The 11,454-nt window shown below is 45.5% G+C and overlaps 1 protein-coding gene and 1 long non-coding RNA gene across 4 annotated transcripts in view; one reads left to right on the plus strand and one right to left on the minus strand.

Moving 5' to 3' along the window:
• BCR (BCR activator of RhoGEF and GTPase) overlaps window positions 1-11,454 on the plus strand; it is a 98,216-nt gene that overhangs the window by 78,831 nt on the left and 7,931 nt on the right. Inside the window, exons 17-23 of the mRNA XM_023937679.2 lie at window positions 339-470; window positions 7,461-7,520; window positions 7,655-7,764; window positions 8,584-8,723; window positions 9,640-9,774; window positions 10,338-10,443; window positions 11,233-11,395. Coding sequence (XP_023793447.2) covers window positions 339-470; window positions 7,461-7,520; window positions 7,655-7,764; window positions 8,584-8,723; window positions 9,640-9,774; window positions 10,338-10,443; window positions 11,233-11,395 — 846 coding nt within the window. The remainder of the gene's footprint in view (window positions 1-338; window positions 471-7,460; window positions 7,521-7,654; window positions 7,765-8,583; window positions 8,724-9,639; window positions 9,775-10,337; window positions 10,444-11,232; window positions 11,396-11,454) is intronic.
• Window positions 1-11,454, minus strand: part of LOC111936629 (uncharacterized) — a 63,331-nt gene that overhangs the window by 40,380 nt on the left and 11,497 nt on the right. For 2 of the 3 annotated variants that reach the window (XR_002868288.2, XR_015277710.1), the window contains exon 3: window positions 4,033-4,114. This is a non-coding gene — a long non-coding RNA (uncharacterized LOC111936629). Of the gene's footprint in view, window positions 1-2,693; window positions 2,920-4,032; window positions 4,115-11,454 lie in introns of those variants that run through there. The other variant, XR_015277709.1, reaches the window with a different exon arrangement.

Here is an 11,454-nt window from a genome sequence, read left to right on the forward strand (position 1 = left end):
ATTAGCTATAGACATTTTGCTTGTTTACAGCCAACCCAGACCTGCTGGTGAGCAAAATTTCTTACAAGGAAGGTGAGCAAATTTGTGTCTTTGAATAATGCTTTGCTGAGACATGTGAAACTTGACTAAGGAGTAAACCATCTTAGTCTCCAATTTGACCACCTTATAGATACAAAATACAATTTCAGCTTATTTCTAGACCAGTTCTGGTAGGGAGGAGGTTTTGGCCAGTCTTTAAGTGTTCTTCTGATGAGTATTAAGAAGACTTGTATTGATTATTCTGAGACTGGTGTCCTCTTGTGATGCCAATTGCTCTTTCCTTTCCTGGTGCCCTGCAGGAGTTTGAGATTGAGCTGGAGGGCTCACAGACACTGCGGATTCTGTGCTATGAAAAGTGCTACAACAAAACCAAGCTCACCAAAGAGGATGGAGAGAGCACAGATCGCATCATGGGGAAAGGACAGATCCAGGTAAGACTGCTCAACTCATTCCTGATACCCTTACTGCAAAACATCACAGGACTTTTGAATCCTGGAGTTCACCGCAGAGGTTTCTTTCTGCCTTCTGATTGTCTCAGCACTGAAGATTTTTCCCTCATATAGTGAGGTACACAGTGTTATTCACAGGCAGGAAATCAGCAGCTTTGTCCCTCTTGCTTTGTGCCCTGTGCCTGCTCTAGCATATTCCCTTACGGAATAGCTGCTTGTTTTGATCTCTCATTTACCCATTAACTTCTAAACTTCCACAGCAGTGTATAGGAACTGCAGTGCTCCTGGGCACTGGTGAGGATGCTTCATTTGTGACAGGAGGATGCAAGAACATTCTCTCTACTCTGTAAATCATGTGCAGAAAGGCTGCCATCTGTGTGTGCTGGAAGCCGATGGATGTGTTGGCCAGGCCCAGGGACAGCCTGACTGTCCTAGTGACTGCCATGGCCAGAGTGTGGCATCCATGACAGCACGCAGCATCCGAGGAACATTTCCACTGCTGAGAGTCGGCCTGGGACACTTTGTGTGGCAGATGTGTAATAGAGTGGGGGAGGTGATGATTGTAAAGGGCTGCTGCTCTTGGAGAGCTGCTGTGATAGAGCACTAAAGCTGGATGTAGGAGAAATCAGGCCATGTGTGGAGGAAAACATGGGGAACATATGTCCCCCATCTTCTTCCAATTTGTTGCTCTGTCTGTCCACAGCTTTAGGAGGGTTTAAATGCCTGCTCTGAAGGCACATTCTTTGTGTTGGAGTGGCTGTTGAACAGAACAGAGACCCTGCCCAGATACCTTTTCCTTTCTGGCATGTTTAAAGATCTCAGCAGTTCCCCTCCATTTAGGTCTGGCTGTCCATTTCCCTGTGGATGACAGCTTTCCCTGGCACTGGTCATGCAGGCCAAGGCCATTTGTGGGATTGCAGAAGCAGCTTGGGCTGAGGGTGGCCTGTGGGATCACATCCCACCTTTGGTGGGGTTCATTGCCTAAATGACTTTGATCAGGCCTCTTCTTTCCCTGTGTCCTGTTTTCAGGGAGAGCTTTTGTCTCAAATGCATGGTGGGATTTGGAATGGAGCTCGTGTGCAGATCAATAAATGCCAGCACAGGGTATCTCCTGTGTGTGTGTGTCTCAGCTGACCAGAAATCCCTATGTCCCTTCAGCTAACAAAGGCTATTTTCCACGGAGCTGAGCAACTACAAAAGAGCAAGTTTTCAGCCCTGAAATGCCCTGGAGATTTGTGTGCTCATAACAGAGAACCCTGAAATCACTGACCTGCTAAATTCTACAAATATTTTACACAGAAAGATTAAAAAAAAAAAAAAACGAACAAAATCTTTCCAATTTTTGGCAGTTTTTTCCTTCTCACAGCCATGGGCATTTTTATGCACAGAAATTGTATATTCTGTAAATATATTTTATGCTTTAAGCAGAAATACTCTTTGATGGCAGTTAAATGTTAATTGCCTCTTGATTCTTTTAAAGACACCTAATTAGTGGGAAGATTAAAAAAATCAATTAAAATGTTTTTAATTAATGTACAAATGTTGCATTCTGTTGTACTGGCATATTCAAAAGTTATCTTGCTTTCTGTAAATCCCCTTTGCAATTTATAAAGAAACTTGATGAATTGCCAGAGTAACCTTTTAATTTTCAGTGAGTTCTGTCCCATCATGGATTTCAAACACAATTTCATTGTCGTGAGATTGTCTGGTGAGATTTTTGGGTTGATAAAAATTATTAAAAGTTTTGATTTTGGTTTAGTTCTATTTTTGAAGTAAACATTATTTCTCTATTAAGAAACCATAATAATGCAAAAACAAAATCTGATTTCAGCCTGTGGCTGAAAGTTGGCAATGTTCTTCTAGGTACTTTTATATCAAATTTTGTTTACCTGTAGTTTATCCTGAGCTTTCTGATTTGTTGTTGCACTGTCATTATTCAGCCCAAGTCTGTCTGTCTAAAGGCCGGGTCTATGAAGTTGGGGAGGATTCTTGTTTCATAAATTCCCTCTAGTTAAAAACTCTGGGAACATGAAGAGTCGTGCCTGCATCCTCATGTTTATAAAAGCAGAGAGGTTTCTCTGTTGGCTAAATTGCAGTGTATTGTTAAGCCAAGTATTATTGTAAATACGCAACTTCCCACTACTGGGAATTCTGACTCACCAAATACTGAGCCTCAGTGATGAAGACAATCAAGGAGACGAGGACTGTTTTGGCTGTAAAAATGTTTATTAAATCTCTCCGTTACATTAAGGCAGTGAAGGAAGGAAGGCTGGAAATTGGTCCATGTAGTCACAAGTTTCCAGGAATGGGCAGCAATTTTAATAGCTCCCATTGCTCATATTTTCTTTTCCTATGGAATATTTTATTTGCCTGTCTTTATAGCCAGATGCAAGAGCTGCTTCTTTCCTGCCAGCCTGCAAGTTTTTTATCTCTGAAACATAAAGCCATGAGGTTTTAGTGTGGGAGAACCTCTTGTAAATGTAGAAGTGAAGTCCTCAGCAGACCTGGGCACAGCAGTGCTGGGTGTGCAGTGTTGAACTGGCTGGCACACATGGCTGGGGCTCCTGGTGCACCCCAGGCATGAGAAATACTGTTCTTGGGTACACTGGGAGACTGAAATTACTTGGGGGACTAAAGGAGAACAGAATGGACATCACATGATGGGAGGAAATGTGAGGTTTAGTTCAGCTGTGGGCATAAGCCCCTCTCATTGTGAGCACCCTGGGCTTTTCTTTCTGCTTCTGCCTTGCAGTCCCTCTTTGGCACTTTGGCTCCTTGAAGTTTGCACTCCACATGACAGACACATGCCCATGTTTGGAGTGTAGCAGCCTTTTGTTTGGTGTTGAGACTGTACTAAGTGGGCACATTTGTCAGCAGGACCAGCCTTGGGAACAGTGCTTGAGTAAAGTGATACTTCGCCCTGTGATCCAGCTCCTCCCACTGGTGCCTCCTAAAAATGCTATTTCCTTTGTTGTTTTCTTTTTCTGCATGATCACCTCAAGCGAAATATTTCCTTCTCCCTCACAGCAGTGCTGGAAAATCAGGGAGGATGTGACCTTAGATCACTCATTCTGTGGAGCAGCACCATTCCTCTGTTGCCTTGCAAAACAATCACTCTTATCTTAATTATCTGGGATGTCTCATAGCAGTGCCCATGGCTATTTCAGGCATTAAGTTGTTTTCTGTGTAAACCAGATTGTCCCATGCTGTACCTCCCAAGTGTTAACTTGGAAACCTTTTACTCACTCAAGCTTGTTTAAACAGTTTGCTGAAGCAGAACATTGTCCCAGCGATGAAAATAGGGGGGGAAATGAAGAAGGCAGTGGGTCATGGCTAAAGGGTGATGGTGAGAAAGATTAACCTGTCAGTGGGGAGCTGTGAGAAGAATGGGGTTATGGCAGGACTGGGAGTTCCCAGCAGCAGTGAGACTTTGACAACATGTATGTCACATCAGTTACAATTCAAAATTGATGGAGTGTAAAGTTGCCTGGGAAATGTAATAAAGGGAAGAAGTAATGTGAGTGAATATATAAAACACACTAACCTTAATGTTCTGCAGTCCATGCTCTTTCATTTCTACTGAGGCTTCTTTGCTTTTCTCTCCTTTAGCATGCTTTCTTTTCTTTCTGGGAAAAAAAGAAATCATGATCAAGCTCTCTATAGTGGTTCCCTAGAGCATAGACACCCTTCCTAGTGCCTGCCTTGCATTTGCCAGAGCAGCATCCCCAGTTTGCCTTTTTCCAGGTTCTCACCATGCTGCTGTGCAGTCTCAGCCTTTCCTGCCCGCTGTGCCCTGTCTGAATTCAGTGCTGAGCTGCTACAAGGGCCAGAGACCTGCACTCAGAAACCCCTGTGGTGCTGAGCTGCTTTGTTCTCCTGTGTTTTGGGTAGGACACAGAGAGGTATTGGCTTGATTCATTAGTGAATTTGGGGCTGTTGCTTACCACTCCAAATACCAAAGGCCACAGGGGGACTGGAGGGAGCAGCAAACAGACAGCGTGGTTGGTTTGTATTTTCCTGTTCAGCATGAGCTTTTGGTGGGGACTGTGCAAACAAGCCCATGTGATACAGCCTGTGAGGGTTTAGCAGGTCTGTCCTATTTGCACAGAGCATGGAAACAACACAGTGGCTCTCTTTCAATGGAGATGGGGCAGGTCACTCAAACCAAGCAACTGTTTGGGGGAACTGTGTAGATGAGCAGTAAATTCCACTGTCAAATGCAGACAGCAGTTGCACAGTCCCTGCTTGAGCTGGCACAGCTTGCTCAGAGCTGCCTCCCTTTGCCATGCTGGCCATGGATTGCATTATTCTACTCAGTGTCCCTTCTTTCAGGTCACTGATTTTCAAATTAGGCCAGAAGACAGCATGGCCCCATTTGTCCTCTATGCTGGAGCATCATTCTTGCTAGCTCACTGTCCTCAGTGTGCTCTCTCTTTGCCTGCTCCAGCTGCCCTTTCCCTCTGTTGCTCTTCCTGGCCTCAGAAGGTCAGTCATCACTTGGGACCACGACTGCAGCTTGATTGAAGTCCCAGTGACAGTTCTTGGTTTCCTGTTGACTCTGTTATGTCCTACTGTGACTTACCAGACTGTTAGACCTGATCTTCCTGTCTCAATGTTGCTGAGAGTTTATTCAAGCTTTGCTCTTCTAATAGCTTCCATCATTTTGCTTTGTTATTTAAAAAGCACCTTGGAGGAGTTTGGGATTTTTTCCCCTTAATTGCTGTTGTTATTGCCAGTGATTTATGCAGGGTTGGCTGGATCAGCCAGCCCTGGTGCCTGTTCTCCTTGGCTGTCCCATTCAGTACAAGCAGGAGTCAAACAGTAGGAGGGAGTGCAGGGGTCCTGCCAGCTCTGCAGGAGAGTTCAGAAACAAGGGAGCAAGAGGGAGCAGCAGGTACGTGGAGGTTTATTCGTAGGCCTGGCTCAGCCCCAGCAGTTAACCAGCGAGGAAAAGTCTCTGTGAGCTCTCAGCATCACCAAGGAAAAGTCTTTGCAAGTTCTCAGCTCCAGCACTCTGCTTCTGCTTGTCCTTTGCAGCAGTGTCAAAGTCACTCTTGAGACAGAGCAGGATGGTGTTTGGCTCATAGGTTTCAATAGCTATTTACTTGCTTTTGTTTTGTGCAGTGGCAGGAATTCCCTGGTCATTACTGAGACATATCCAGTAATACCTGTTAGCTTAAATAAACTGTAACTGGAGTCTGCTGGACTCTTCCTTTAAAGTTTTTGGCAAATATTCAAACCTTCTTTCCCCTTTAGTCTTAAGCTATAAATAATATAGCTCCCTGCTATAAATAATACCCTCAGTGACTCCATTCTAAAAGCATATGGAAAACTGGTTCCCAGCAAGAGGATTGGCTGTGTCCATCAGCAGGGCCATTTTGGCAGCTTAACCAGATGACTCTTCAGAGCTGGAGATCAAGCTTTCAGGAATACTTAGCATGGTTGCTCCTCATAGGAAACCAGACACTTCAGAAATGGTTTCCTCTTGATTCTGGGAAAGAATTCAGTTGTTGAAAGAAGTCAAACTTCCAGCACGGAAGTGCAGGGTAGAACAGCCTAGAAACTGGCCAGCTCGTAGGGCTCTTGGCCAGCCCCACAGGCGGGGGCGGATCTGCTCTGCCGGAGTTAAAAGCGAACCCCCTTGGCGAGCAGTCCTGTGTTTGGGGTTGCTGAGGCACTGAAGCCAAGCACTGCTGCCCATTGGCCTCCTGGACCTCTGCACAATCCCAAAATGTGGGAGCTGCTGGTTACTGACAATTCCTTACAAGGGCTCTTCAGGAGTTTCTGCCAGCGTTGCACCTACAGGAGCCGGTCCAGTTCGACAGGGAAGCATGTGTGTGCTGGCAGCATCCCGCTGTGGGCTCACGTCCGTAACAGAGCGCGCAGGGATAAGGTTGGCCTCACTTGTTCTGTTGCTGCTGGGGTCTCTGCAGTGGGAGGAAGCAGGGAGGAACTTTACTCTCTGCTGCTTGCCTTTCTTTGGGGAGTGGGGAAGGGCATGGGTGGGCTTGTCTCTGTAGTTGTCACCAGCACTGGGCTGCTCTGTTGATGATCTGAGTGCAACCATGACCGTGTCTAAGCTTTCCCAGAATTTCCTGCAGCTGCCATTGTTCCAGCATTTCCCTCCCCTGCCAGAGCTCTCTGGCCCTGCACAGGACTCTGTGAGAGGGGGGAGCTGTGCTGCAAAGCAGCTCTGGTTATGACTATCTGTTTGCTGACAGCAGTAAACCCAAAACAGAGTTTGCTGCAGTTGCCTCTTCCTGTTCTTACTGTGCCTCTGTGTTCAAGAGCCAAGTGTTACAAAGCTGTCTCAGGAGGCACCGAATTTTTGCTTTGGCTGGTGCCAATGGCTGATGAAGCCTCAGGGCAGACAGCTCCTCCTCTCTCTTGCCAGCCTCCCTGGAGCTCAGTGCCACTCCTCAGGCCTTCAGATGTGTTTGGGCTCTCCCAAGGCAGTAGTGGAACTGCTGGGTGATGTTCTAGAACTTGAGTCAGCTTCTCCCCAGCCTCATCACTGTTTACTTGAGATCAAGCAAAGCTGAAAATGAGAGACTGGAATTTGTTTCTGTTTAATGAATGCTTGCAATAGCAGGGCCTGGTGTTCTTCTTGCCTCTATGCTCAAATAGAAATTAAAAGGAATAGGCTGGTTGAAGGATAACTTTTCATGATTTCTCAGCAGATTCAAACAATGGTTGTGCTCCCTGAGGTTGCCTTTATAGTTGAGCAGACACTGCTCTCGTGTTGCTGGGTTTTCCATGTGTATGAACCCCCATCAGCCCTGTTTAGAGAACTGCACAGTATTCAAAACCTGGTTTCCTCTGAAACCAGGGAAACTTTGGAGTGTGGGTTATCCTATGGAAAAGAAACAGCAAGGTAAAAGTGATCATGCTCTGCTCACTTGCAGAAGCCTTCCAGGCTAGCTGGTTTCTCTGAAGTCTGTTCCTAGCTCATGGGTAACTTCTGTTTTCCAGCTGGACCCACAGGCACTGCAGGACAAAGATTGGCAGCGCACAGTCATCTCAATGAATGGGGTAAGTGTGGCAAACAGAAATTAGCTCTGCTTCTGTACCTCGTGTGGGCTTTATTTCTTTGCTTTTCATTGCAGCATGAAAAAACAAAAAAAAAGAAAATGTTTAAAAAGTAACAGCTGTTCTCTTTGGTTCAGGTGGAAGTGAAGCTATCAGTGAAGTTCACCAGTCGGGAGTTCAGCCTGAAAAGGATGCCGTCCCGCAAGCAGACCGGCGTGTTTGGGGTCAAGATTGCCATTGTCACCAAGTGAGCTGATGGGTCACGTTTCTCCCTGTTGTGTTTCAGGAAGACAACTGGCCAGTGGGTTCACCTGCCTGTGTCCCCATGAGGGGTTTGGCAGTCCAGCCTGCTCCACTAGTGTAGGAGTGTAGATGTGGCTGCAGACAGGAGATGCTTTACAATCTATGAGGTTCATTTTTTGCAGAGATAAAAGCTAATGTGCACACAGGCCATTTACTGACAGCCTATCACTCCTCTGAATTCCAGAAATCCCCCTGGCCTTTGCCTTCTCTGTAGATAGCTGACATGGTCACAAATTTCCAGAGCCACTGAACAGTGATGTTTCCTTTCCATAATCAAGAATGTTCAAGGTCTTTGAATCCCATTGTATTATTTTAACCCCTGATCTTTTGTCATGAATCATTTGCCAGCAGAAACCTGTTTGTTCTGTTGTAGGGTTTGGGAAGTGTGGAATTTCCTCCCCATGGAATTGTATCAGTTTGAAAGCAGCAGAGTTGCTATGTATCCAAGGGCTGTTTGGGAACCCTCTCTTTACCTGGGCAGAGTTGCAGGCTCTAGGGGCACTGGGACCTGGCCGAGAGCTCAAATGCTCAGGGAAGCTGCAGAACAGCCAGAGCCAGGCTGAGACAGTCAGAAAACCCCCTCCACTTTTAAAAGGAGTTTTTCAGTTCAGTCCTGACTGCCTGCTCAGAATTCCTACCACCCCATTTTGCAGAAGAGGTTTGCACAGGGAAACGTTGGGGTGCTTGTAGCCATCCTGGCTGGCTGGGGAACAGGCACAGAGGGCCTGGGCTAAACTGAGCTCTTCTGTCCGGCTTTCTTCAGGAGAGAGAGGTCGAAGGTGCCGTACATTGTGCGGCAGTGCGTGGAGGAGATCGAGCGGCGCGGGATGGAGGAGGTGGGGATTTACCGCGTCTCTGGGGTTGCAACCGACATCCAGGCTTTGAAAGCTGCCTTTGATGTCAGTAAGTATTTGTCTGATTTTTCCCTTTGCTCTGTGAGAATCCACCTGAGCACCCTGTCAGGTGGCTGTGCTATTTTTAATCTTATGTTGCCCAAGAAACATTAAGATGCAGATATTCTCACTCAAGGAAAATAATTTTAACCCTGGCCGAATATTTTATTTACTGATATAACCCAGGAGATAGAGAAGGATGGATCCTTGTACCAAACCATGCTTTTTTTATTCTTCCCAGTAGACATGAAACGATGGCTTTACCTGCCTTGCCAAATCTTTGTAAATAGTAGACACCTCTCTGGGGGGAAACATCAGCAATCAGAAGTCATAATTTCTTCACTGTAGTGAGGTGCCCAAATTAATAGAAATCCTTAAAGAATGTTAAAACAAATTTTTAAAATTCTGTTAAATGTTGGCTTAGACTGCTTTATGAAACCAGTTCTGGTTTGTGTTTAGTTTATGGAGAGGAGATTTTTTTTTGTTCTTAATAGTAATAGGACTGAAATATAAGCCCTGAATTGTCTTAGCTACACTCAACAGGGAGTTAGAGAATCTCAGAATCTCTTATTCTAAGCTGTTAGAGGCAGGGAATTGGAATAACAACTGCTGTCAGTAATAAAAGTTGAAATGCATATAAATACAGACAAGTAGGGCTTGTTCAGATGAGGCCGGGGTCGCTGGCACAGCACAGCTAGCCCTGGGAGTGTGAGGTTCCCTGGCCTGATGTAAAGCAATGAAGTGTTTGCAGTCATTTGTGCAGGGCTTCTCAGCTAGAAGGTTGCTCATTTAATCTGGAGAAATGTAAACAGGAAAACTCCCAGCTATTTGGGCAGAGACAAAAGATAAACAGACCCAAAGCAAGGAAAAGAAGGAATGCAAGGCCAGCAGTTCCTTTACCCTTCCTCTACTCTCCCCTCTTTCAGATAACAAGGATGTGTCAGTGATGATGAGTGAGATGGACGTTAATGCCATTGCAGGCACCCTCAAACTGTACTTCCGGGAGCTGCCGGAACCGCTCTTCACAGATGAACTGTACCCCAACTTCGCTGAAGGCATCGGTAGGTGCAGCACAAGGAACCCTTGAGACTCTTCTATAGGAGGCTGCTCTTAAAGCATCCTAAAACCCATATTTATGGTGTTGGACAAGCTGTGAGGGGAGTGGAACGGAGCTCGGAATGACATTGCCTTCCCACACGGTGCAATATAGGCGCTTGCCGTGCTGTTCTGCAAACTGCAAAAGCCCAGGTTTCTGAAGGAGAGGTTCAGGTCAGAATGCCAGCCTGCCTGCTGGGGCTGTGTACAATCACTGCCCAGGCAGGCTTCAGGGAAGTCCCCTTTGGAGGGGAGGGGGATGTGTACTTCATCTTATCTTGATGCAGAGAAAAACATCAATGATTGAAAGCCTCAAAGCACTTGAACTGCTTAAGAGAAAAGGATTCTTAATGCATTTGTGAAATAAAGGGACGAGATGCCTGGGGTATTGATGTGCAACTGTGACCTTCCAGCCTATGAAGATGTAGTCACAGTCCTTTTGGGACCATCCATAGTGGCTGCCCTGGGACATGGCTCAGTCAGATTCAAATTCCCTGCCTGTGGTGATGTCTTGTTCTCTGTTTTGTAGCACTTTCAGATCCTGTTGCAAAGGAGAGCTGTATGTTGAATCTGTTGCTATCACTTCCAGAACCCAACCTTGTGACATTCCTTTTCCTTCTGGACCATTTAAAAAGGTAATATGTGGTTCCTTGAGAATTTAATAGCCTGGCTATTTGAAAAGTGGAGCCTTTTCTTTAAATACCTGCTGAATCAGAGAAATGAAGAAGTATTTGCTGATCTGCTGTGAACGCTCATCAGATAACTATTGTCTCATACTCACTTAGTGAGGCAGTAAATCCTGAATTCCATTCCCACTCATACTGAAAAAGGATTAGAACTGGAGGAAAGGAGTAACAAAAGAGTCAGGGCTTATCTATCACAAATGCAAATTCCTGCTGAAATGTCACTGAGACTTCACCTGCATCGGGATACCAAGACCAGGAAAGGTTTTTGTATGAACCATGAAGCTCTGGCCATAGTTAAGGTCTAGGGGACCCTGTCTCAGAAGGTGTCTGAAATACAGTATGATCAATTTTTTAATTCCAGCACTTTGCCTAACTGCAGTTGTCAGTTCCTTTTGTAGTGAAGTCTGTCTGATTTTGTCTATGCCTTTGTAATATGGTTGTAACTGTGAAAAAGTATTGCCATGCATTTGACATTAATGCAATAAGCTGGTTTAATGCTTGCCCAGTGTGTTAATTTGCATAAGTATGTTGTACATACCAGAGACTGTCCCTGGAGACATGAAAGATCTTCTTAGGAGATTCTGGATTAAGATCCAGGAAATCTGGGCTCTACTTGTGTTTCTGCTGCAGACTTTCCTGCCCTTGGGCAAATATTTTAAACTTTGTGCCTCAGTTTCTCATTTATAAAACTTAGATCTATTTATGAAGGTCTGCCATGTGCTTTGTTTCTTCTCCCAGGGTTGCTGAGAGGGAAAGCGTGAACAAGATGTCCCTGCATAATCTTGCCACTGTCTTTGGACCAACACTGCTCAGACCTTCAGAGAAGGACAGTAAAATCCCTGCTAACCCAACCCAGCCCATCACAATGACTGACAGCTGGTCACTAGAAGTCATGTCCCAGGTAAAATCTTGAATATGCCACTCCATCTTGTGAAGACACTTTCTCAGAAAGCACAGTCC

Source organism: Cyanistes caeruleus, chromosome 18 (genome assembly GCF_971803275.1).
Source record: "Cyanistes caeruleus chromosome 18, bCyaCae1.hap1.1, whole genome shotgun sequence".
Taxonomy (NCBI): Eukaryota; Metazoa; Chordata; class Aves; order Passeriformes; family Paridae; genus Cyanistes; species Cyanistes caeruleus.